The sequence below is a fragment of the Martes martes genome (genome assembly GCF_963455335.1).
Source record: "Martes martes genome assembly, chromosome: 1".
In the NCBI taxonomy this organism is placed as follows: domain Eukaryota; kingdom Metazoa; phylum Chordata; class Mammalia; order Carnivora; family Mustelidae; genus Martes; species Martes martes.
Window position 1 is genome coordinate 166,947,263 of NC_137888.1, and position 27,619 is coordinate 166,974,881.

The 27,619-nt window shown below is 48.4% G+C and overlaps 1 protein-coding gene across 1 annotated transcript; it reads left to right on the forward strand.

The window, feature by feature from the left end:
- Positions 1-710: 710 nt before the first annotated feature.
- LHFPL4 (LHFPL tetraspan subfamily member 4) lies at positions 711-25,752 on the forward strand (the record flags this gene model as incomplete). The annotated part of the gene is made up of 3 exons (XM_080797270.1): positions 711-1,116; positions 22,959-23,195; positions 25,652-25,752. 3 exons carry the CDS (start codon positions 711-713, stop codon positions 25,750-25,752), a joined length of 744 nt encoding a protein of 247 aa, XP_080653396.1.
- Positions 25,753-27,619: the final 1,867 nt, after the last annotated feature.

A 27,619-nucleotide genomic window follows, 5' to 3' on the forward strand; every position in this document is an offset into this window, starting at 1 on the left:
TGTGTTCAGACCCTGCAGTCCCGGCCCTCGACTCCCCACTAGCCTCATCCTGATTCCTCCACTTCGCCCTCCCTGTCCCAGCCCCCATATCACCTTCCCAGTCCCCCAGTATCAGCCCCTCATATCCCCTTCTATGCGGGAAGCATAGAAGCACCAACCCCCCCCCCCACAGCGCCTTTCTAGACGCCCAATACCAAATCTTCTTTTACCCCTAATACCAGTCCCCAATTTCCTTTCCAAGCTCCCTGTATACAGCCCCTCTGTTAATTCCCCAGTTAAGTCCTCAGCCTCCATTCCATCTACCCATGGTTCCGTACTACTCGCCCAGTTCTAGCCCCCAAACCTCCTCCCCAACACCCCCATGACCACTTTCTAGCTGCCCCCCACTTCCAGCTCCCATATCCATATCCCATCCCCCTCATCCCAGCCCCCCAACTTTCACATGTCCCTTACCTAGGCCCCCAGTTGGAGATCTTTACTCCCCTCAGACACCGCCCCAACACTCAGGACCCCCTCCTGGCCCCTCCATACTACCCCCTAGATACCCCCAGCTCCACCCCAGGCCCCTCCTTCGAGAGTTCCTTGGCTCAGGGCCGCTTCTCGCGTGCGTCCCCAGCTCCCGCCCGTCAGCCCGGCAGCCCGGCGGTCGGTCCCGGGCCGGCGGCCCCCGCCAGCCGCCGTCGCCGCCGCCGGCCCCGCCCCCGGGCACCATGCTGCCCTCGCAGGAGGCCTCCAAGCTCTACCACGAGCACTACATGCGGAACTCGCGGGCCATCGGCGTGCTATGGGCCATCTTCACCATCTGCTTCGCCATCATCAACGTGGTGGTCTTCATCCAGCCCTACTGGGTGGGCGACAGCGTGAGCACCCCCAAGCCTGGCTACTTCGGCCTCTTCCACTACTGTGTGGGCAGCGGGCTGGCGGGCCGCGAGCTCACCTGCCGAGGCTCCTTCACCGACTTCAGCACCATCCCGTCCGGCGCCTTCAAGGCAGCCGCCTTCTTCGTGCTGCTCTCCATGGTGCTGATCCTCGGCTGTATCACCTGCTTTGCGCTTTTCTTCTTCTGCAACACGGCCACGGTCTACAAGATCTGCGCCTGGATGCAGCTCTTGGCAGGTAGGGGAGGGGTGGGGGTGGGACCCCTAGAACAGGCGCCGAAGACCGGGCTTCTTCCTTCCAGGACCCCTTCTGGGAGGGGTCAGAGAGATTCTGCTCCTCTGTCTAAAGACACACCTCCTTGGCTGTCCCTCAGCAGCCACTGGGGAGGGGATTTATGAGAGAAACACCTTGGGGCAGGAGACAGAGCCTTAGAACTAGGTCTTTGAGTTTGTGTGCTTGGATATGGGCAGACTGTAGTTACTGATGGGTTAGTGTTATGTTAGAGTGTCTGAGGGTCTCCGAGAGTCTCTTTTGGCTGTCTTAGGGAAAATAATTATCTGAATGAGGAGTTACTTTAAGAATGAGCAATTTCTATTGTATCAAAAATAGCTTGAGTAGGGGGAATCAGGAGATCTGACTTTGACCTTTATCTTGCTGACATTATTAACTTGGGTGTTTCACTTTACTTCTCTGAGGCTAGGCTTCCACATCTGTAAAACAGTGGAGAAGATTCCAAGAACAAATGAAAGAGTATCTTGTAAACTTTGAAGTTCTGTATTAAGATAAAGGAGCTTAGGAAGATATGCATGTCTATAATGTCTATCCAGTATTGAAATGTGGGTGGTGGACGGCATGGGGGTCTTGGGAGGGCAAGTCTCCACCTGCTACCCCCCACCCAATGCAGGAAGGGTTCTGGTGCTATGCCCAATGGCAATAAATCCCTAGGACCCTTTGAAATGTTTAGCTAGGACAGACATCTTGCTCTAAGAACCGGAGAAGGGAACTTTGGGTAAGAGAACTGCTGAGACTGTATTCCAGGATCCGTTAAAGTCCCCACCCCCACCTGCCTTTCGATTGAAGGCAGATTTTGAAGATTCAGCAACTTGGGCATTTGCCTAATTGCAGGCAGGAAAGAGTTGGGCTGGGGAGAGTGAGGTCAGGATGTAGCAGGAACGGGGGAGGAGGGCTGGTGAGGTTAGGAAAAGTTTGGAGCCCTCCAGGAATGAGAAAGAGTAGGGAAAATGTGATGATCATATAGTAGAGATGGTTTTTCAAAATAAGCACCTCAGGGCATTCAACAAGTGTGGGCCTCTTCAAAGAGACTCCCTGCAGGAGGTGTTATATCACTTGCTGATGATTCCACTGCTCAAAACATTGTAGGAAATTGTCCTCGGAGTGTGGGGTGTGTTTTCTTGAACATCATCATTGAGGGAAACCTCCATCTTTTGAAGGAAGAATATGATTTTTCAGAAATGGCTGGAAGTTGCTTAGGGCCAAGTGTAGAAAATACAGTAGTGGTCAAATTGAGAATTGTCACTTGGGATGAAAGCCAAGGTATGAGAGCAAAACCATGAGGCTGATTTGCTTCCCCAAGAGGACCTTTACAAATACAGGGAGGAATTACTGTCCCACTGGAAGAATTTCTCAAAGTCTCAGAAGGACTACTTTGAAGAAAGTGTTCATTTAGATGAGGACATTGTAATGAGCTTGTTTCAAATCTGTCTCACTCCATCTACTTAGATGTGAGTCTTCTAGGATCTTTGAAGGTGAGAAAGGAGAATCGTAGAGTGTAGGAGGTATGTCTCCATATTTCTCTGTGGCACACAGAAGGTAATTTTATGTATTTCCATTCTACTCTTCCTCCAAAGGCAAGCTGGAAAGAATATATACCTACCTGGAATCCTCAATCCCCCCACCCTTAATTTGGAGTCTGCAGAAGGGATGCTAACCTCTCTTCCAATTCTCTGTAATTTATGTGGGTTTAATCTTAGGGATTTGATGAAGTGTCCAATAACCCCATGTAATTACAGAATTTCAGAGATCATAGAGATCAGCTCCTTCAAATCCCACCTTCCCCTCCCCCCATTTTAGAGAGAGGAGACTGAGACTAGAGAGAAGGTCTTATCCAAAGTCTCATTGACAGGAGGGGAGTAAACTAGGTCTTGACTCCTGGCCTGGTGCTCTTTCCCTTGTATCGTTGTCCTGAGGGCTGAGGAGGCCAGTTAGCAGAGTTGAGCAGTTTATTTCATTTTGGTTAGAGATTTCTGAGTTCTCTGGATAAGTGACCAATTCACTTTGTTTAATGAAGTGACATCAGGACCGGAGCTAGAGCATTGGACTACGAGTCATGGGATGGGGTCTTGCTTGGCTGATTCTGCCTGAGTGATTCACTGTGCAGTATTAAGCAATTGTTTTTAGCTTAAATCTCAGTTTTGTCCTTCTTACAGTGGGAGACTAATCAGTTACATTAGTGGATTCAACATATCTCTTTCAGCCCTGTGTGTCTCCTAAAACAGCTCTTTTGCCAAGATCGTTCTATTCAGAAAGTAAGAAATCAGTCATTCTCACAGGAACTGCAGAGTGACAAAGGACCTTGTTTATATCAGGAAAGAATTAGAATTCTTGTTCAAGTAAACTTTTATTCAAGTATTTTAGATTCTTCTAAGTGTAGAGCCCTGGATTATTGGGAACATTCAGAGATACTTATTCCTCTATTTATTCTTTACCTGCTCTGTGATCATCCTTGTGCTAGGGGCGACAATACTGAGATGCTCCTGATCCCCAAGGATTTAGGTCTATATGATGAGATCTCCACTCTCAGGAAGCTTACCATCTAGTTGGATCACTATAGTGGTCAGCATTTTTTCAGTGACAAGTGACAGAAATCCAACTCAAAATGGCTTAAATAAATAAAAATCAAATAAAATAGGGATGGTAGGGTTTTTGGCTCACATAAAGTATCTTTCTTTATGAGTATCTTGCTTCAGGGCTTCCTGGCTGATTCAGTCAGTGGAGTATGGGACTTTTGATCTCATGGTTAAGTTTGAGCCCCACGTTGGATATAGAGATTACTTAAAAATAAAATCTTAAAAAAAAAAAAAAAGGTAACTTGCTTTAGGCATGGTTGGATCCAGATACTCAAATAATGCTATAAAGAAAATGTCTATTGCCATTTCTTGGTTCCTCTGTGTCAGCTCATTTTAAAAGTCCACTTCTCTCCTAAAGGTGATAAATAAGGCTACTCACAGCTTGGAATTTACATTGCTTTAGCTTAGCAGTGCCTGTGGGAAAAGAACATCTGTTAGTCAGTTGTTCCAGCAAAAGTTCCAGGGCTGATTCTCATTGGCCCAGGCTTTGGCCAAGGATTCACCTCTTAGTTAATCAATGTGACTTTGTCTAAGGCTTCAGCCATATTCCCGTCCCTGGAACACATGGACCAACAGTGGAGAAAGGTCAGTTCCTGAAAAGAGAAATCAAGTGTAACCACTGGTAGGACAGGCGCAGACAGAAAAGCCTCACTCTGGAGAGTCTCAGCACTAATATGTCCTGGCTGTTAAGTGCTGGGGAAACCCGGGAGGCGGCCCCTTCACTGGGAGGTGAGGCTTGAGTAGGAGGTGAGGATGTGTACAAGTGCGAGGTGGGGGAGAGCATTCTGAATGGAGAGGAAGATCATGGGCAGAGACACAGAGGTGAGAAAACCACATGTGGCTTGGGGGTGACCTCCACCTAGGGGAGGAGTGGGAGGAGAGGGGAGGAAGGAATGACGGAGGCTCCAGCGTACAAGTCTCTGAATAGTGGATCACGCATTTGGACTTTGATCAGCAGGCAGCTCAAAGCTACTACAACTCTTGTTATTATTCAGGAAAAACAGTTAATATTTTCTTAGCCTTTGCTGTATGCTAGACCATGTGCTAGACATGGACATGAGTACTATTATTTAATCCTCACAGTGATATGGAGTAGGTACCATTATTACTTTTTTGTAGAAGAGAACACTAAGCCTCAGAGATGAGTCATTTGTCCAAGGTCATACAGAATGTAAGTGGAAGAACTAGGATTGTAACTTGGGCTGTCTGATTCAAAAGGCCAAGGATTTATGAAGCCATTATAGAGGGGCATTAGTGATGGGGCAGTGGCAGGGGGTTTTAGGCATAACACTCAAATGTTAAGCAGAGAGGCTGAAAACCCAGGTGGCTCTTTGTGGAGTCAGGGGCCAGCTTCTCCAGGTACCTCTGCTACTCCGGACCTGGTCTTTCCCACTTAGTGAGAATACACAAGGTACCAGCTTTGACGCTAGACATTTCCATATTTGTTAGACAGTTCATGTTCATTTGTTAAATTGACTTGCCCAAAGGTCACACATCTAGTGAAAAGTGAAGCTGAAACTTAAAACAAGTCTGAATGGATCTAGTTCTTGCTCTTACAACCAAATGAACCTGGGAGAGGATACACAAATCACAAGACAGAGCCGTCAGCTGTCCGTGCTCGGTGTTCACCCGTGGGCTGGGTGGGGTTAGCCAAGGGGAGGTTGCTGGCTGGAGTAGAGGTTCAAGCTGGAAGCCTGGTTGAGAGTCCTCGGGCATAATGTGGGGTAGGGGTTTAAGAGCAGAGGACTTAGAATTCTCTCTCTGCTCCTTCCCAGCTGTGTGGCCTTGGATAAGTGGGTTTTCCTCTCTAGGTCTCAGTTTCCTTATTGTAAAAGGGAGATTATTGCTATTGTTTTTAAAGATTTTATTTTTAAGTAGTCCTATACCCAACGTGGAGCTCGAACTCACAACCCTGAGTTCAAGAGTCCCGTGCTCTACTGACTGAGCCAGCCAGGGGCCTAGGGGAGATTACTATTGTATTTACTTTAGGTGGCAGAGAGAAACAAAATGATGGCTGTAAAGCACTGAATGTGTTCATAGTGGACAGTGGGCATTCAGTAAATGGTCACATTATCTCCGTGACACAGCCTACGTGAAGAGCAGCTTGTGAGGAGCTCTTGCTGCTCAGGTGGGAGAGTTTGAACTTGCTGGGATGATCAAAGGCCTTGAGAAGTCACAAATTGCCAGCTGAAAAGGGTCTTGCCAATTAGCTGCCCAGCCGCCTCATTTTACAGAGGAAGAAAAAAAATCTAGTCCTGGAGAGAAGAAACAAGTTCATGTCACAAAGTGAGGCTCTGCTCCCTACAGAAAGGAGATGATTCTGACCATAATTCATTCAGTACTGAGCACCTGCAGTATGTCCGGCCCGCTCGGGGGCTGGAGTCACAGCCTGGGACAGGACAGTGGGCGCTGGGGGAGACAGAAGCTGGGGATGGCGGCGGGGGGTTGGCGATCTGAGGACGAGTACCTTCCAGCCTTCCAGGTGTGTGCCTCATCACCAGGGGTTTCTGGGCGGGAGCAGCAAGGTCACTGCAGGTTGGCGTATTTACCCACATTCCTCCCCATTTCTCTGGGGGCTTGTTTCAGATTTGGTTTGGGAGTCTCTTCACCCAGTACATCTCTGTTGCATGTGCATGAGCTGCTGAGCACATTGGGGGGATTTCTTTCTTCCCCCGCTCCATTGTCTTTCTTCCTCCCCCACCTGTCCCTTCTTTCCTTTATTCCACTCTCCCTCCCTGCACCCTTCCATTCTTACATCCGTCCTTTACTGACAGCCTCATCTGTGTCGGGCACAGTGCTGGCCTCTGGGAATCCAGAGTAAGAGTCCCCGCTGCCAGGGCACCTGGGTGGCTTAGTGGGTTAAAGCCTCTGCCTTCGGCTCAGGTCATGATCCCATGGTCCTGGGATAGAGCCCCGAGTCGGGCTCTCTGCTCGGAAGGGAGCCTGCTTCCCCCTCTCTCTCTGCCTGCCTCTCTGCCTACTTGTGATCTCTGTCTGTCAAATAAATAAATTTAAAAAAAAAAAAAAGAGTCCCTGCTGCTGCACAGCTCACAGGGTCATGGGAGAGGCAGGGAAGAAGACAGATCATCGCTCCTGTGTGCATGGCATGCGAAATGACTGAATCAAGCCCAGAGTGTTCTGGGGGCACGAAGGGAACACAGTTAAGGACAGAACTTCCAAAAAGTTCCAGCATTTGAGCTGAGTCTTGGGAGGATGAGCCGGAAAGAGAAGGGCAGCCAGGCAGAAGAGATAGGCGTGAAGATGGAAAATACCTTGGTGTGTTTTATGTTTTGGCGACTACCAACAATTAGGGCAGGGAGTGGTGAGTGTTCAGAATGGGAAGCTAGACCGTGGAGGCTTCTAAGCCATGGTTGGAAGTTCATGGACTTTATCTGTCAGCATATATTTTTTTGAAGGTTTTTTGGGGAATAATTAATCAGGCACATGATACAAAATTCAAATTGGAAAAAAGGTATACACTCAGACATCAGTCTTCCTTCCTGTCCTCATTGCCCAGTGGTCCTCCCAGAGTTCTCTGGGGCAGCCACTGTCACCAGTGCCTTTAGTATCTCTTCCAAGAAATCTCAGAAATAGACAAGCAAATGCAAACACTTATTATTATTATTATTATTATTTTGCTAAAATGGTATATTAGTTATCTATAACTGTATAACAAATTACTCTAAAACTTAGTGGCTTAAAGCAACAGGCCATTATTTTTTCAGTTTCTGTGAGTCACAGGAATTTGGGAACAGCTCAGATGGGCAGTTGTGGTTCAAGGTTGCTCCTGAAGTTACAACCAAGACTGCAGCAGGGGCTGTGGTCATCTAAGGGTAACTGGGGCTGAAGGACCCACTTCTAAGCACTCTCATGTGTTGGCAGGAGACCTCAGAATGAGTGACCAAGGAGAGAGAAAGGAAGATGCTACACTGCCCCACTCTTTTTTTTTTTTTTGGTAACGGTTTTATTGCGCTATAACTCTATGCCATGTAAGTTATCCATATGAAGTGTATAATTCAGTGGTTTTCAGCATATTTATAGAGTTGTACAACCATTACCACAACCAGTTGTAAGGTATTTTCATTACCTCAAGAAGCCTTATACCCTTTAGGTCTCACCCCCGCAAAGCTCTCCCACCCAACCTCCCCAGCCTCTACGCAACCACTAACTGACTTTCTGTCTCTCTATCTTAGCCTGTTCCGGCCATTTCATAGAAATGAAATCATACAAGGGCACCTGGCTGCCTCAGTCTGTGGAGCATGCAACTCTTGATCTAAGGGTTGTGGGTTCAAGCTCCACATTGGGTGTAGAGATTACTTAAAAATAAATTTAAAAAAATTTTTAAAAGATTTTTATTTATTTATTTACTTGAGAGAGAGTGAGAATGAGAGAGTTCACAGAGGGAGGGGGAGAAACAAACTCGCTGCTGAGCAGGGAGCCTGATAGGGGTCTGGATCCCAGGACCTTGCGATTATTACCTGAGCCGAAGGCAGGAGCTTAATCGACTGAGCCACCCAGGAGCCCCTTAAAAATAAAATCTTAGGGACGCCTGGGTGGCTCAGTTGGTTAAGCGGCTGCCTTTGGCTCAGGTCATGATCCCAGCGTCCTGGGATCGAGTCCCGCATCGGGCTTCTTGCTCAGCCTGGAGCCTGCTTCTCCCTCTGCCTCTGCCTGCCACTCTGTCTGCCTGTGTTCACTCTCTCTGACAAATAAATAAATAAAATCTTACCAAAAAAAAATCTTAAACCCCCCCCCCCAAAACCCAAACAAATGAAATCCTCCAACATGCAGTCCTTGCAGCTTCTTTGATTTCGCATGATGTTTCCAAGGTTCACTCATGTCGTAGCACCTGTCAGCGCTTTATTCCTCTTTGTGGCCGTTTATGGCCACAATGTTGAAATATATGGATAGACCACATTTTGTTGATTCATTCATGGGTTGATGGACATTTGGGTTGTTTCAACTTTTTGTCCGTTATAAATAGTGCTGCTGTGAACATTGGTGTACAACTTTCTGCATGGATGCATGTGGTCATTTCTCTTGGGTAGGTACTTGGAGTGGAATCGGTGGCTCAAATGGCAACTCTATATTTAACGTTTTGAGAAACTTCCAGATTGTTTTCCAAAGTGGCAGCACTTTTGTACATTCCCATGAGCAGTGTATGAGGGTTCCTATTTCTTCATATCTCATCAGCACTGTTGTTACCTGACTTTTTAAATTATAGCCATCCTACCGGCTGTGGACTTGTGTCTCATTGTGGTTGTGATTTGTATTTCCCAAATGATTCGTGGTGTTGAGAATCTTTTCATGTGCTTATTGGCCGTTTGTATATCTTCTTTGGAGAAACATCTATTTAGATCCTTTGCCCATTTTTTAAACTGGGTAATTTTTCTTTGTATTGTTGAGTTGTAAGAGTTCTTTGTATATTTTTGATACAAGTCCCTTATCAGATATATGATTTGCAAATATTTTCTTCCATTCTGTGGCTGTCTTTTGTCTCTCTTGATAGTTTTCTTTGAAATACAAAAGTTTTTAATTTGTACAAAATCCAGTTTATCTCTTTTTTCCTTGTGTTGCTTGTGCTTTTGGTGGCATATCTAAGAATTCTTAGCAAATCCAAGGGCACACAAAAAAAATTTTTTTAAAGATTTTATTTATCTATTTGAGAGAGAGAAAGCATGAGAGCTCGAGCAGGGGGAAGGGCAATGGGAGAGGGAGAAGCCGATTCCCTGCTGAGCAGGGACCTGAAGGGGGGAACGGTGCTTAACTAACTGAGACGCCCAGGTACTCCAACTGACGCAAAAAATGTACCTCTGGTTTTACCAAGGAGTTTATAGTTTTAGCTCTTACATTTAGGTGTCTGATCCATTTGAGTTAATTTTTGTATGTGGGGTAAGGTTGCATGTAGCTCCCCTATTGTCCCAGCACCATTTATTGAAAAGATGATTCTCTTTCAATTGAATAGTCTTGGCATCCTTGTCAAAACTCAGTTAACCATAGATGCATGGGTTTACTTCTGGACTCAGTTCTATTCCACTGATCTATATGTCTGTCCTTGCGCAAGTACCAGAATATCCTGATGACTGCTGTTTTGTAGTGAGTTTTCAAATCAGGAAGTATGAGTCTTCCAACTGTGTTCTTTTTTGAAGATTGTTTTGGCCATGACACTGCCTTTTATGTCCCAATCAAGATATCACATACCATCACCCCACTATACTCTGTTGTTTAGGATTGTTCCACTTCAGTGTATAAAGAGCTATTTTTTCTCAAGAGCTGCAAAATATACTTTTGTATAGATGTGTCATCATTTATCTTATCAATACTTAAGTTGTTTACAATATTTTGCTATAACAATATTTCAGTGGATAATGTTGTATATAAATAATTTGACACATATGTGCGTATAAGGACAAAATAAAGACCTAGAGCAGAATTATTGGATTAAATGGTCTGTATATTTACAATTTTGACAGATCCTGCCATAGTCCCCTCTGTAGGAACTGTACAGAGTTACCCTCCCAGCAGCAACATATAAAAGTACCTGTTACCCCACTTCTTTGTCAACAGAGTATGTTATCAAATATTTTATTTTTGCCAGCCTGATGTGTAAAAAAATACTCTTATAGTAGTAATTTGCCATTCTCTAATTAGGAGTGAAGCCGAGCACCTTTTATATGTATCCTTTTTAAAAAAGATTTTATTTATTATTTGTCAGAGAGGAGAGAGAGAGAGTGAGTGCACAAGCAGGGGAGCAGCAGGCAGAGGGAGAAGCAGGATCCCCACTGAGCAGGGGGCCCAATGTGGAACTCGATCCCAGGACCCTGGGATTATGACCTGAGCCAAAGCCAGCTGCTTAACTGACTAAGCCACCCAGGTGTCTCTACATATATATCATTTATATAAACTGTCAGCTTATATATATATATATAATAAATTTATATAAATTTATTTATAAATTTATTAAATAAATTTATATAAATATATGTACATATATAAGCTGTCAGTTATAAATATATATAAAAATATACATATTTATATAAATATAAATATATATATTTCTATCAAATTAATGGCATTTTCCCTCTTGGATATGTGAGAACTTTTTGTGGGGCATCTGGCTGGCTCAGTCAGTAGAGTGCGTGACTCTTGATCTTGGGGTTTTAAGTTTGAGCCTCATATTGGGTACTGGGATTATTTAAAAATGAAATCTTTAAAAAAAGGGATCTTTTTGTATATTAAGAAAGTTAACTCCTTGTCTGTGATATGAGTTACAAATATTGTTCCCAGTTGATCTTTTGACTTTGTCTATGGATGTTTTCCCCATGGTGAAACTTGTTTTTTCTCAACATATTCTCATCAATATCTCAAATTGTCAGTTCTTTCCTGGGTTTAGTGTGGTATCTAGAACAGCCTTGAAGTGTTTTGAGCTGGGTGGGGGGGTACATATCACATCTGGCTATCAGTGGATAGGGTGATTTGGAGGAGTTGGAGGGGTCAAGAGAACAAGGACTGAAGTATTCTCATTCTGAAAGCCTCTCATTTGTGTCTTTTTCTTTTCATCCCCATGTTATGTTATTCATCATTATCAACCTTACTTTAATCCCAGAGAAGTTTAATGGTATAATGAGAGCCCTGGACCAGGAGTCTGTGCCTGGCACATAGTTGGTGCTTAATAAGTGCTGTTGAATGAATGAATGATGACATCTAATTTAAGTCCTAGCTCTACCCTCCACTCCTTTGGAGGCAGCATATTCAGTGGTCAGACAACCTGAATTCGAATGCTAAGTGTGGCATAACCAGCTAAGTGTCTTTAAGAAGGTTACACAATTTCTGAGTCTCAGTTTTCTCATCTGTAAAATAGGGATAATAATAGTAACTACCTCGGGGGCTGTTGAAACATTGATTGTGAATATTGTACAGAGCTGGCACAAAGGAGACCCTCAAGAACTGTTAGCACTTATTATTAGCTGATGTGTGACTTGGATCAAAACACTTTGGCTCCCACATTCCATTGTCTGTGCTACAATAAGGGAGGACAGATGGAAGAGTGGGAAGAATGAGAAGATAAGCCTGAAGAGGCAGGTAGGACTGGCTATGGAGAGCTTTCAAAGTTGGGTCTTGGAGTTTGGGCCTTATGTGATGGGCATTTGCTTTTATTCTTTATTTTTTAAAAAGGATGTATTTATTTATTTATTTTGAGAGAGAGAGAGAGAGAGAACAAGAGGGAGGGGCAAAGGCAGAAGGAGAGAGAATCTCTAGCAGACTCCACACCTAGCACAGAGCCCAATGCTGGGCTCAATCTCATGATCCTGAGATCAGGACCTGAGCCGAAACCAAGAGCTAGATGCTTACCTGACTGAGCCACCCAGGTGCTCCGTGGGCATCTGCTTTCAGGCATGGGAGTCACCAGCCCCAGATGTTGGATTTAGTAAGATGACTGAGGTGGCTGCTGCAGAGGTGGACTAGATGGAGGCTTGAGGGGAGGCAAGGAGCCTGTGGTCCTTGTGAGAGGTGCCAAGGCAGCAGGGAGAGAGGAGGAGGAGGAAGACCGGAGACCTGTATGGGAGACCAGCGGCTGTCCGGCGGGGAGGACAAGGCAGGTGTTACAGATGACTCCAGGTTTCCTCCCTGGATGACTGGGTCCCTGGACTGATATTCCCAAACATGCAGGAGGTAGATCGGGTCAGTTTGGGAAATGTGGAGTTGGCAGACCCTCTGGTGTGCAAGAGGGAGGATCTGACAAGCAACTGGTATTCGGGCTGGGACCCCAGGGCAGCGGTCTCCGCTGGAGACAGAGATGTGAGGCACCATCGAATGAGTCTAAGAGTGGGTGAAATTGCCCTGTGGAGAGTATGTGTTGGGAGAAGGGGAGAGTCTAGAAACACCAGCCTTTAAGAGGCAGGTGGGGGAGGAGCCAGAAAAGGAGCCAGAGCAGCTGCTCCGATTAGCAACTGAGAAATGGAGAAGAATGGCCTTGAGAAAGGACACATGCCTGGAGGAAACAGAGGGGGACCCAGAGGGACAGAGCCATCTGGGAGGGCCTGGTCTGAGCTGGGGGGACCAGACTGGCTGTGAGGAGAGCAGCAGGAGACTTCTGACCAGACCAGAAAGTAGATGGGGCTAGGCGGAGCCAGGACAATGGGGATGCATGGATGGGGTGATTCAAAGGTTATTAAGAGGCCATGGGCTCCGCCGTAGGCTGGGCCTGGGGCTGGGGAAGTAAATACTGAATATGGTTCCCAAATGATTACCACACAAAGTGATAGTAATCTGTGACACCAGATATAATTATTTGTCTTCTTTTTTTTGGGTAAATTTTATTTTAATTCCAGTATAGTTGATGTACGGTGTTCTACTAGTTTCATGTGTGCAGTATAATGATGTGACAGTTCCATACATGACTCAGTGCTCACTGCGATGTGTCCCCTTAATCCCCTTCACCGATTTCACCCATCCCCCCACCCACAATTATCTGTCTTCTGAATAGTCCCCCTCCTAAACTGTAGTGTCCTCAAGATCAGGAACCAGGAACTGGGGACTGGATTACATTGGAAGAGCTTCCCAGGAGGTGGGAACAGTCCATACAAAGGCCTCCAGGTGGGGCTGAACTTGACAGGTCTTAAGGGACAGAAAGGAAGCCAGTGCGGCCCGAGTGTCGGGAGTGGAGGCCTAATGGCTGGAGGGAAAGGAGGGCAGCCCGTGGCAGTGCTTTGTTCTGAGTGCCTGAGCTTTTGGAGGGCGCTGAGCAGGGGCGTGGCACCGTCCATTTCTGAAAGTTCACTGTGGATGTTGAGCAGAGAACAGCTGATGATGGGGTAAGTGTGGGAGCTGAGAAGTAGTTAGGAGGCCACTGTGGTCCTCTAGGAGGGAGATCATGGCAGCTTGGACACATGGGTGCAGTGGAACTGGAGAGGAGAGGTCGGATCCTGGATATTTTTGGAGGTCAAGTTGGTCGACCTTGGGAATGGATTAGATGTGGGGGTGAGGGGAAGGGGGAGTCAGAGTGCCTCCTAGCCTCTGGGTGCTGGATGGGGGATGGTGAGCCCAGGCACAGGCGTCCCGACCCCCAGCATCCCGGGTTGATAACAGGCACTAAGTTTGGGCCTGGATCTTCAGTGAGTTGGGGGTGACTGTTAGGAGAGGCCCGGTCTCCCTCAGAAGAGCAGGGCCTGCCCTGGGGGAGCAGAGCCAGCACTCATCCTTGGTAGTGAGGGGCCTGTAAACATCCTCCTTCCCTTAGCAGGGCTTAGCCTGTCAGAGGTTTTCCCTACAGCCCTCTAGGGCCAGGGGTGCTGGGGAAGCAGCGCCTTGGAAAGCAGTCCCAGTGTGGACAGATTCTTCACTGGGCTCCCCTCAGCCCCACATGCAGCCTGATCCTTTCCTTAACCCCGGGGAGGGACTAACAGGGGACACAAGCAGCTGGCCATGAGTTCTGTGCTGCATTGCTGCTCTGTGTACCCCCCTTTTTCTAAGACCTTTACTGCTTTGTAAAGTTATCATTGTTCTTTGTAGAAAAACTGGGGACTACAGATGAGCAAAATTATATCCATAATCTCCCAGAATCAGTCATTCTTAACTGCCTGGCCCACGGTGGAGAGTATTGGTTACCAGAAGATTCTGGAGCCAGGCTCACTGGGTTCAAACTTGCCAGCCGGTTTTGCAGCTGACCAGCTGTGTGACTTTGGATAACTTGGATAACCTCTCTGTGCCTCAGTGTTCTCATCTGTAAAAAGAAAATAATAATGCAGATTATTGTGTGGATGACATAAACTAAACTACATAAGGTCCTATAGTGCCCGGCATGGTAAATGCTGTATGACTGTTTGCTCTAACTATATAAGTGTTTTTTCCCTGAAGTGAAATTATATTGCATGTTAATTTTTACAGCCTCTAGAAACCTAACATAGCATAAGTATTTTCTGTATCATTAAATCTTCCTCAATGGCTACCTGAGGAGATTCATATTCAAGTTTCATAGCGGAGTGACATTCTGTGACAGGAAAGAACTGTATTCCCGTATTGCTGGATATTAAATTGTTTCTTTCTTTCTTTCCATTCTTCCTTTATTTCTCCCTCTCCTCCTTTCTCTCTCTCTTTTTTTAAATTTTATTTTTAAAGAAGATTTTATAATTTATTTGAGAGAGTGAGCGAGAGAGCAAGAGCACAAGCAGGGAACAGTAGAGGCAGAGGGAGAAGCAGACACCCCGCTGAGCAGGGAGCCCGATGTGGGGCTCGGGACACAGGATCATGACCTGAGTGGAAGGCAGACTTTTAACTGACTGAGCCACCCAAGCATCCCCCTCTTTTTTTCTTTAAAGATTTTATTTATTTATTTGACAGAGATCACAAGGAGGCAAAGAGGCAGGCAGAGAGAGAGGGGGAAGCAGGCTCCCCGCTGAGCAGAGAGCCGGATGTGGGGCTCGATCCCAGGACCCTGACTGAGATCATGACCTGAGCCAAAGGCAGAGGCTTAACCTCCCAGGCACCCCACCCCTCTCTATTTTAAAGATTTATTTTCATTTATTTTAGAGAGAGAAAGGGCATGCAGTGTGGAGGGACGGAAGGAGAGGGAGAGAGAGAGTCACAAGCAAACTCCATGCTGAGCACTGGAGTGGGGGGCGGCTGTGGGGTGATCCCCCTTGAGATCTGAGAGTCAGATGCTTAACTGACTGCGCCACCCAGGTGCCCCTCTTTCTCTTATAAGTAATAATGTGACCGACATCCTTGTAGCTCGATCTGAGAGCATATCTGGGAGCATTTTCTTCAGATAAATTTCCGGAAATTGGCAAGGTCAGTCAAAAGGGGTTTTCATTTTTATGTTTTTGTGATTAAGCCATTATTTCCGAGAGTTACATTGGGCCTGTGCATTGCCATTCTTTGTTGCTTTAATTATTTTCATTCCAAGTGAGTGAGAATCTCTAGTAATAGTCACCTGTTAGCAGACAACTCCCACCTACCTCACGGCTTTGATAGGTAACTCTTCACATGGTTCTGAATCCAAAATGTGCAGCAAGTTGTTAGTTCAGTGTCTCCTCCCCTCCTGTCCTCTGGCCACTCTGTCCCCCTCCTGAAAAGTAACCAGGGTTATCAGGGTCTTGTAGGCCCTTCCAGAAATAGTTTGTGTCCATGCAAGAAAACAGTCCCCCCCGTCAACCCCCGCACACACTCACCCCCCACCCCACCCCCCGCTGCCCAATGCTAGCATCATGTTGCATCTGTTGCCCGGGACCTTACAGTTCACTTAGCACATCCACGCGCCATCCCACAGCAGCACATACAAGGGCTTCCTTCCTCCCTTCCACGACTGCTCGGCGTGCTGTCGCATGGATGTGCTCTAACCAGTGATCTCTTAGTTATTCTGAGGTTTACTTCTTACCCACTATGGTATACAGCCTTTTTAAAAGTCGGGTTTTATTGCAGTATAACACATTTAGAGAAAAGGACAGAAAATGTCCCCTCTGTGGCTCAGAGAATTTCCACAAAGCGAACCTGCCTGTGGAAATAGCATCCAGATCAGGAACCTCATGTCCCCTTCCAGTCACTACCCACAAAGGTAATCACCTGTCTGATTTTCCATCCTGTAGGTGAGTTTTGCCTGTCTTTGAACTGTGCATAAAGGGATCACACTTTTTCTCAGCTGTGTGGCTCTAAGATGCAGCAAATTTGTTCCTCCTCAGGCAAGGTTCTGCTCCGTGAGCGTCCTCACCCAGCCTCAAAGAGGTGCCCTCTGGCTGTGTCCTGACCTGGTGGGGGTGTGGGGAGCAGGGTCCCTGCTGTCTCCCCTTATAAGGGCACTAATCCCATCATGAGACCCTACCCTCAAGACCTCCCCAAACCCTAATTACCTTCCGAAGGGCCCACACCCAAATACTATCACACCCGGGGTTAGGGCTTCAACATGTGAATTTTGTGGGGACACAATTCAGTCTATGGCAAACCTCTGTGGAGTCTGCCCAGGGACAGAAAGCCCTGAGGACATGCAGTCTGACCCCCAGGAAAGGGTAGCCGCTGTGGTATGTCATACATGGAGGGGGCAACTGAGCCAAAACAGAGGCCTCCCTCTTGGAGTGCCCAGCTTAGCAGATGTCCCTTGAGGATGGTGTAATAGTGTTACAGTGAAATGCTATTAAAAGAACTGAGCATAAAATACATCATTAAAAACCTTTCTATAGGGGCCCCTGGGTGGCTCAGTGGGTTAATCGTCTAACTCTTGATTTCATTTCAGGTCATGATCTTGGGGTCACAAGTTCAAGCCCCAAGTTGGGCTTCATGCCCAGCATGGAGCCTACTTAAAACAAAACAAACTTTATAAGAGGGTACATTTATAGCACAAGCTTTGAAGAAAATAAACACCTGAGTGTATCACACATTTGCTCTTCTTAATTCTTCACTACTTCTGGTCTCACTGAAGTTTCATTCCCAAATTCAAGTATTGCTCTTCCTTTTAACCGTCTTTTAGTTTCTTAATTTTTAAAAAAAGCTTAAGAGGATTTCATGGCCTGGGATAGATGGAAAAGGATTGGACATAATAATGGAGTTTTTGTTACAGAAGTAATATATGCAGATACTAGACACATTCAGTAGCACAAGATGACATAGAATGCAAAGTGTCCCCTCCCTCCTCCCTTCCTGCCCACCTCCCAGTCCACACCTCAGAGGTATGCATCATTAAACTGCTTCCCTATACTTCTAGAAGTGTTTACAGATATGTAAGCTTCTATGTGTATTCTTTTTTTTTTTTTTAAGATTTTAAAATTTATTTGACAGAGATCACAAGTAGGCAGAGAGGCAGGCAGAGAGAGAGGGGGAAGCAGGCTCCCTGCTGAGCAGAGAGCCCGATGCTATGCGGGGCTCAATCCCAGGACCCCGGGATCATGACCTGAGCCGAAGGCAGAAGCATCAACCCACGGAACCACCCAGGCGCTCCTATGTGTATTCTTTGAAAAATGTTTTTAAATTTCATGAGTAGTATATGAAGACGTTCACTCTGAAAAGCTGAAACATTTAAAGGCTAAAGTCCTACCCCATCCCTGCCCAGAAGCCACCACTCATAAATTTAATTTCCATCTGCCCCCAATCTTTTACATACATGTCCACGAGGCAGATATATCATGTCATTTCCTGTATTCACCCTGCTGATTTTCTTTTTCCCTCTCCCTCTCTCATGGCAAAGTCCACATAACATAAAATATGCCATTTTAGCCATTTCTCAAGTGCACAATGTTGTGTAGCACATCTATGTCCCCATCTTCCAGAACTCTTTTCATCTTGCAAAACTGAATCCCTGTCCCCTTTAAACACTAACCCCCCATGCTCCTTCCCTAGGCCCTGGCAACCACCATCCTACTTTCTGTCTCCGTGAATTTGACTGCTCTAGGGACCTCATGCAAGTGGGATCCTACAGTCTTTGTCTTTCTGTGACCGGTACATTTCACTGAACATATTGTGTCAGGTTTCCTCCATGTTGTAGCATGTGTCAGAATTCTTTTCCTTTTTAAGGCTGAATAAATAAGATCCCATTGTATGTACAGATCACCCCCCTGGAAAAAGGCTCATCTCTTTTGTGTAAGAATTCTTTTCCCCAGTTTCTCAAGAGCTGCCATAACCCGTCCCCACTTCACCAGTTATAATTTAGGTTCCTCTTCTCACCTGCTAATTGATTCTCACAAAAGCACTATGAAGTGAGTAGGATATCATGAACCCCATCTTACAGATGAAGAAACTGAGGCCCAGAGAGTTAAGTTGACTTGGCCTAAAGCTGCACGGGGAAGAACGGGAGTTCCGCTTCCTATCGAGGCCGTGCACGGTGGCCGGTGTCTCATGGATTCAGGGAGAAAGTCTCAGTTTGATGCTAGTATAGCTTTAACTCCTCTCACACTATTAAGTCTCTTAAACAGAGAGAGAGCTCAGAGCATTTGGCAGGCAAAAGTATCCAGCTAGAATCTAAGAACATTGTTTTGGTTTCATTATATTTATAGTTTCCTTCTATTTGTGGCAAATGATCCTGGTTTCCTTTTCTATGATAGTGATATAAAGCTTACTTTTTAAGTAAATGCCTCTAAGTTAAAAAGTGAGTCTATTAAAAGAAAAATGTTAAGTAAAGACCTGTCTGGGTTTAAATACAGATCCCACCACTGACTAGCTCTGTGACATGGGATATGAAAGCTCGTTCCTCGGAGCCTGTTTCCTCATCTGTGAAATGAGGATGATGACTTTTCCTGGGGTACAGATTCGTTAGAGCATTAAACCAGATCATGATGTCGGGAGCTCTGTACCCTGGCATGTACTTAAGCATGCCATGCTGTTTGTGAATGTTATTACCACAGCATGAATATTCATATTATTAATTTTGTCACAACCCTTTCAGTCAGTGGACTGTAGGGTGATGGATAGAGATGCCCCACCCAAGGGCCCCTTCCCCTAGACCAGTGGTTCTCAACCAGAGACACTTTTGCCCTCCAGAGAATGTTTGGCAATGTCTGGAGACGTTCTTCATGATGACTGAGGGTGGTGGTGCCATGGGCATCTGGCAGGAAGAGGCGAGGCACGATACTGAACCTCCTGCCAGGCATAGGACAGTCCTCATCGTGAAGAATTCTAAGGCCAGGGGCGCCTGGGTGGCTCAGTAGGTTAAAGCCTCTGCCTTCGGCTCAGGTCATGATCTCAGGGTCCTGGGATCGAGTCCCACAGCGGGCTGTCTGCTCAGCGGGGAACCTGCTTCCTCCTCTCTCTGCCTTCCTCTCTGCCTGCTTGTGATCTGTCTCTGTCAAAGAAATAAATAAAATCTTAAAAAAAAAAGATATTAAAAAAAAAAAAAGAATTCTAAGGCCAAGTGTCAAAATTGCTTCCACTGAGGCACCCTCCTCCACATGGCACCCTGCACCTGGGTCTGTGTCTTCCAAGAGAGACCTGAACTCAGATTCCAAAGACCTAAGCCTCAGGTTCCTCATCCAGGACGTGGGGATGCTGAAACCCACCTTGCCTGCAGTCATTCCATCTTCTGATGCTTGAACCTCAGCAAGGTCACTTCCTTGTCCTAGGCTGTCTCTGTAGTAATAGCTTCCTCTCTTCCCCCAGGTCCAGGGAAACCATCTGATAGGCTTTTTTATCCCCCATTTGCTTGACTCCTGGGTGTTTCCCATTCCCCCAGTGGCCTCTGGAGCCACATAGCCACCCAGTACTCGGCTGCAGAGCAGAGGAGGCAGAGTGAGTTAGAGATGGAAAGGCCACACCCCCACCCTCTCCCAGCACCCGCTTCTTCTGGGTCTCAACCCCTAGTCTGCTTCCTGGCAAGCACTCCTTGCCATGCATAACTACTCTGTTTGTGTGTCGACTTGATTTTATTCCTCCCCACACGTCTCTTTTCCTGGGGACCACGCCTCCAGTTTCCCCAGCCCCTGCACGGCGCCCTGCACATAACTGGGGCTCAGGATTTACATGTGCAGTGTAGGAAGGGAGAGCCGGGGAGAGGAGAGGGCGAAGGGGCTAGATCCAGAGAAGGAAGAGAAGCGAGAAAAGGAAGAGAGAAGAGAAGGGATGTTGAACGAATGTTAAAGGCGGAGAGATCTAACTAGACAAGGGGAGGAGGGTCGAGGGCGACCCCCAAGCGCAATCGAGACAAGCCCGCGAGAGAGTAGGCCTGTAAAGAGACAGATGAAGAACAAGAAAGATAAAAAGGGTGGACCGGAGGAAGGAAGGGGGAGGCACGCGACCGGGGAGAGGCACGTGAGCGGTGAGAGCGAGAGTGCCAGCGAGAACGCGCGGGCGCAGGGCCACGGGAAGGAAACTCCGTGAGGGCTGAGCGGGGGCTGCGGAGCGGAGAGGCCCGCCCTCGGGAGCCTGGCCGCGCTGCTGGGAGCTGGGGATGCGGGCGCAGTCTCCATGGAAACGGGGATGCTCCGGGAACGGGAGGAAACGTGGCACGCGGGGAGGGGAGGGGAGGCGGAGAGTCTGGCTGGGTTTGGCCCTTTCTCAGGCTCTTTTCCTCCCCCCAGACTCTCGCTGGGGAGGCGGGAGCGCACGACCTGGGCAAGAGCCCTCGGACACCCAGGCGCTCCTTCTCTCCCCTTCCCGGGCGTTTGACCCTACCCCCGTCTTCGACTGGGGCCTGGAGGGTCCTGCAAAATGTCAGGGATCTACGGGGAGATGCGCGGGTGGACCTTCTCCAGAGGCTCCTCCTCCGGAGCGCCGCAGGGCTCAGTCCGTTCTTGTCAGTTTCCCTAACGCCAGCCCCAGGGAGTTTACCTGCCCACAGCTCCCAAATTTACGTCTCCGGCACTGATTTCCCCCCACCCCCACCCCGAGCTTCCTTCTCCATTTGGGTGTCTAAAGTGCGTCTTCCGACTTGTCGGATTCTTGAGCTCCCCAAGCTCATTCTCACCCCAGGGCTTCCTGAATTGGCCGTCCCCTTTGTCAGGAGCTCTCCCCATCCCATAAGCGACTCGCTGTGCTCTAGCTGGGAATCATCTTGGCAGAGGCAAGCACTGGGGGAGCGAGGAAGCCCTAAGTGTGTGTGTGTGTGTGAGAGAGAGAGAGAGAGAGAGAGAGATCACAGTGTCGTGGGAGAGCCCTGCATCAGGATGAGGAGTACAACCTAGGGGTGTGGGGGACACTGTCCTGTCACAAGAGGGCAAACCTTGCGCACTGTCAGATGGGAGTCTGAGGCCTAGGGAGCACTTCCTTGAAGGGTGAGGGAGAGACTGACAAAGCAGAGGTCCGCCACCCCACCCTGGGAACTAGGTGGGCCTCATAGACAGTGGGCAGAATTGGCCACCACCCCCTTTGTCATCACTGTCATCTGAAACTCAGGTTAAGCACCCCACGGGCCTGGTGTGGAACCTGCCGGTCTCAGACACAGTAACCTCCTTGCTGGTGGGACTGGCAGGCACTAAGAGGGCAGCATCGAGAGTAACTCACAAGTCGCCGGACTGGCTGCTCATTGCAAGGCAGAAGTGAAGGTCACGGTCGTAGCCGCTCACTAAACTCCGCGGGTACTGATTTGCTGGGTGGGCCGTGTGCCGATTGGCTCAGGCTTGGGTCCCACCTATGAGGTTGAGCATTGGGAAGAGCCTACCGATACCACATGGGTCAGGATTGGCTGAGGTGGGTCACTCAAGATAGAGGAAGTGAATACCTAGGAGGGAACTAGGTGGGGGCTATTTCAATAGAAGGCTCTTCTTGGCCTCGCCCCTTCTCCTACCCCCCACCATCTGAAACTAAGCTCCGCCCTCCCCAATTATTTCCTTATTTATGTGACGATTATTGGTATCATTATGACTAGTTATGATGATAACAGTATTTAACATTTACCTGGGATTTATTATGTCAAGTGTTCACATTTGCTGCCTCCTGTAACCTTTACACTTGAATACCATCATTATCCCCATTTTACAGATGAGAAGACTGAGTCTCAAAGGGCAACGAACTGGCTGGAGGTCACACATCTAGAAAAGAGCCGGGTCAGGATTTGAGCCTCTTTGCTCTAATGGACATTTCCCCCACTAACTACAAGCTCTGTGAAGCTGAAGCCCAAGTAACTGCGCCCCATCTCTCACCATGTCTCCCTAGTTTAGTGCCTGGCACCCAGGGGCCCTCAGACACTGGGCTGAGTGTCTTACACGCCTTAATTCCCTCAATCTTCACCACTACCCTGTGAGGCAGTACTGGGATTTCCAACATAAATAGGGGCATTCCCATGGTGTACATTTTGTAAGGGAAAGAACTTCCCTCACTCTGTTCTTTGAGCCAGTGCCCGACTGTATGAATAAGAACGTGTGCCCAGCGTCCTGAAGAAAAGGAAATGGAGCTCAATAAATATTTGTTGAAAGAATGACAAAAAGAGATGAAGAACGATGAGGATGGGAGGCAGTAAGCACTGTGGGGAGGCTAATGGGAGCAGAGGAAGGTAACCGTGGATTGCTATTTCCTTGTATTTCCTTGAAGGCTTCCTGGAGGTGTCCATTTGATGGGGGTCATTATGGGGTCCTGGAAAGTTTCTTCTCCCCGAGGCAGGAGGCCGTCCCAGACCCTATAGTTTCTGGAACCCACGGAAGGCTTAACAGACTCTTGGGTTGAGTGACTGAGTGGAAGGGCGCGGCCTGCGGGGGGGCCCAGTCGACGGGGGCTGGGGTGGTCCTCTGGCTCTGGGAGTACTCAACCCCTTCTCTCTTCCTCCCTGACCATGGCGGTGCGCCCGGCCTCGCACCCACTCAGCTCTGTGCCTCGTGCTGGGCTGCATGATCTTCCCCGACGGCTGGGACGCCGAGACGATCCGGGACATGTGCGGGGCCAAGACCGGGAAGTACTCCCTGGGGGACTGTTCGGTGCGCTGGGCGTACATCCTGGCCATCATCGGCATCCTCAACGCCCTCATCCTCTCCTTCCTCGCCTTCGTGCTGGGCAACCGGCAAACAGATCTGCTGCAGGAGGAGCTCAAGCAGGAGAACAAAGGCGAGTGCGCGGGCTGGGTTGGGGGCGGGGCCTCCAGGGGTGACCGGGTCCTACAGATGAAGCAAAAACTGGAACAGGTGCAGACAGTCTGACCCCCCTGAAAGCAATTTGACGTTATTCCTCAGATCCGAACACTTGCATGCTTGGGCCCCAGCAGACCCAGCTCTGAGTAGAAACCCATGAGAAATGTGGCAGCAGCTTCAAATAGCAGACCACTAAAAACAACCTAAATGGCCATTGACAGGCGGATGGATAGTAAGTGGTGATATACTCACATCCTGGAATGGAGCATAACTGAAAATGCATGCATTGTAGTTATAAGTAACAGGATGGATACATCCTGGAAATATAGATAGTATTGAGACAGAGGAGTGGGGGAAATCAATTTCCAGAAGATAACAGAGAGATATTTTCATGGAGTTCAGTCAAAAACCAAGAGACACAAATGTATGGTTTGATCATAAGTATATTTATGGTGGTACTGCATTTTTTTTTAAGTAAAGAAACAATAAATACAGAAGATAGGATGATGCTTACTTGTGGTTGGGGTAGAAGAGGGGAGGCCAGGAGCTCAAGATGGGGGTGGGTGTAGGCATGTACAGAATATGGTGGTAGTCTTGCATGGTGAGCCCACGCAGGTGCTCCCTACAGTATGCCTTACACCTAGTGTACTGCATATCAACCGTCGTATATATCAAGTAACGTTGAAATCTGATGAAGAAAAAATTTACACATGAGGCCGGAGACTCCAGACTAACCAGTTATCAGATGTTTATCTATGCATCTGCGTTCATTATATGTCCTTTTATAAAATATACAGTAGTGTTATATGCTCATGTAACACAGGTTAGGTGTCATCCCAAACAAATTCCTCTCAGACTGCTTTTTGTCCCCAACCCTAGAGCATGTCTTCAAGATCTTTCTTTATCCTTTTATGGAGAACCCTTTTTATCCAGTGCCTAGCATTACGTCAGATGGAGGAACTGTAACTATTTAACTATTTTCCTTTTAGGGACTTTTAGGGGAGGTTTCCAGGATTTTACTATCACTGACAATGCTACGCTGGACATCTTTGTCTGTGCCTTCTTATACACAGTGTTTTCTTGGTGTTTTTCCAGTAGTGGAATTGCGCACTTAAAATTGTAATGATGGTGCCAGATTGCTCTCCAAAGGGGGGCTGGTCTTCTGAGCCAGGGACCCACCCTGTCCCCGGAGCACCAGGAGGCACGGCATGGCATCTGTGGACAGACAGCCGTCTCTCTGGGTGTGTGTGCCCTGCCGGGAGAAACACGAGTAGTGGTTTTCACAGTCACACCCTGCCTGAAGCCATTAGAATGCGTCTATATTTAGCACTTTCCATTAATTATATTCCTCTGTTGGAGTCTCATCTATAAAATGGGAATAATGGCAGTGAGGGTTATAATCTCATCTGGCAGAAGGTGGTTTAGTATTGTGGTGGAACCCTTGGACTGAAGGCCTCTGAGTTGAAAGCGGGCTGGGGACGGCACCTCCTTGAGCCTTAGTTTCCTCAAATAAGGGTGGTGGAAGTAGTATCAGTTCGCAGGGCTTTCCGATGAGGAAGAAAGATTATGTCTATTAGGGGGCACTTGGTGAATACTCAGTAGAAGCTGTCGCTCTTCAAGACCCCACCAGGCAAGCATCATGACCACCATTTTACAAATGAGAAAGGTGAGGTCTGCAGAGGTCCAGTAACTTGTCCAAGGTCATGAAGCAGTGTGGTCGGGATTTGAACCCAGAAGTGCATAACCTGTCTTTCTCTGAGGCGCCTATCCTTGGAGACTCTGACGCCTCGTGGTTTCCCATAGTCTTGGTGTGAGGTCAGGGCCTGCCCTCTGGTGGCAGCTTCCAGAAGTGCATGACTAAGAGCCACGCGGCCTTTCTGAAGAAGAGGTGTGGGGATGTGACTGGTGTGAGGTGGGCCCACCCAGCGTCCTCTCCTTCCTCCCCAAAGTGCCCTAAGCTCAGTGTTTAAAGTGATGTGAAGGAGCCCCAGTTTGTCGTACCTCAGGGTTGGGGTGTGTGTGTGTGTGTGTCTGTCTGTCTGTCCCTCATTGGGAGCTCAAGATGAGTGAGCCTCACACTTCAGTTCTGAGCCAGACCTCTGGGACAAAAGTAAAAACACAAATAAATTGCTCTCATTTCCAGAATTTACTATGCACTAAACATTGTGAAAAGTCCTTAGCTGGAATTCTTTTTTTTTTTTCACTCTTAGGACTCACCCTGTGAAGTAGGCTATTATGCCCACTGTACAGATGGGGAAATCAAGTCTCAGAAGGGTTGAATGGCCTGCTCAGGACCATCCAGCTAACCAGAGGCCTGGCTGGTTTTCCGACTGTGCAGCTTATTCCCCTGTCCAGCTCCGCCCTGAGGAGTGGCCGAGGGGAGCCCCAGTGCTGGGTAGTCTCTGACTTTCTCCAATTCTTTCTCTCTCATAGATTTTGTAGGCTCTACAGTAAGCTCCGTGTTGCGGCCAGGGGGTGATGTCTCCGGATGGGGAGTCCTCCCCTGTCCCGTCGCTCACTCACAGGGACCTTGAGAGCCAGGATCACAGCCCAGGAATTGACCTGTCCTCAGCTTGTCCCGTTGCCTGCCCTCTCATCCCTTCATTCAAGCTCCGAGGGAAGACCCCATCCAGAACTGACTGCTCACCTGCTACCTGCCTGTAGCTCCAGGCTTTGAAGAGGCTGGGGCTGGGATGCAGCGTGCGGGAGGGCCTGAATCTGCTCCTCCCTCAATGGACCTAAGGGAGCCAGAGCCCTGGGCCCTCGGGCTTCTCCCTTCCTTTCTAGGCCAGCCCGGGGCCCCCACAGAGTCTCCAGGGGAAGAGGCGCTGCGGTTCCGGTTCCCCAGGCCCCATCAGTCTGGAGGGCTCCCACCTGGCTGCATCCTTGCCTCCTCTGGTCCCTGTCTCCTACAGAAACTTGCCCAGGACGCTGGCCCAGGGTGGACTGGACTCTTTCCTGTTTTCTCCCCCCTGATGGTGGTTCCATCACATCATCACAGAGCTCCAGGCACCACCTGCCTCCTTGGGGCCTCTCTGCCGCCCGCGCCAGCCTGTTTTCACCTCTCCCAAAGGAGTCTGAGCTGCACCAAGAGAGAAAACACAGGGCCTCCCTGTCAGCTGCTGATGGGGGTCCTGAGCAGCCCAGAGTCTGAGGACAGACAGGCTTTGGAAGCAGTAGGAGGCGGCGCTCTGACTCCTGTCTTGGTGACATCTGACCATGGCAGCTGGGGCTGGAAGGGGCTCAACCTTGGGCTGGCCTGGCCTTCTCCCTGCTGGGATGTCTCACCAGTGACTGGACCCTTGACCCTGGCCTGTTTTGTACAGCACAGACTTCTTGGCCCTGTTGTCAGGGCTGGGGTTTTGGGAGGGGGGCCCAAGAATGGGGAATTAGGGGATGCATCACCCCTCTGCCCCTTCTCATGCCCCAAACCCGGGCATCTGCCAAGGGCAGAGACTGTCTTGCCTCTTTGATACTTTTTCTGCATAACTTGAACTTGCAGGTCACCTCTGAACAGGGTACCCCCTGTCCCCATCCCCAGGCCTTGTAACCCTATCCCCACCTCCACTTCTTACTCCTTGCCCACCTCTCGCCTTGCGATATGCCCAGGGTCTACAGCCCAATGGGCAGTGCTTGGAGCTGAGGCATGAGTGTGTGTGTGAGCGTGTGAGTGTGTGAGTGTGTGTGTGTGTGTGTGTGTGTGGGTCGGGGAGCAGAAGAGGAGTCTTTCTCTCCCTCCCCTCCCACTGTGGGGGCATCCCTTCACCCTTGGCCAGGAGCAAATGAGGGAGACTCCAGGTGTTTCCAAACTTCCCTCATTGCCCGGTCGACCTGGTGGTTGAGCCATGTGGCCTGGGGTGTGGAGAGCCCCTTTCAGCCCCCAGTGCAGGTGGCAGGTTGGCTTCATCTAGTGTGCCTACTTCTGTCTTCCAGTACTGGGGGGGAGTACTGGTCCACTGTGTAGCCAGAGCGGGAGGCCTCTGTGGGTTCACTGGGGAAGGTTGTTGTCATCATTTCCTTTGTGGGCCTCAGCCAAAGGAGGGGAGAAAAGCAGCGAGTGCCATGTATTTGCCAATCTTGTGTTCATTTCCATAGGACTTGGACCTGAGAGGGTTTCCAAGACAGACCCTAGAAATCTTCTGCATGAGACCCCCATCTGGACCCTAACTGGAATCAGATGCTGGGTCCTGGTAGGATTCCCGAAACCCGGAACTCACCAAGTCCTGATGCTCCACCCTCCTGACTCCGTCCTCTTGAGCAAACACCTTTCCCCTGGTGCTCTGGCCTTGGCCCAGTGCTCCCCTCTCTTCCCCCAGGGTTCTACCTGCAGGAAGGGGCTGTGCACCAGGGGCCTATGCTGAATGGGTCGGTCAGGGGAGCCTCCTGAGAGGCAGTGGGGGG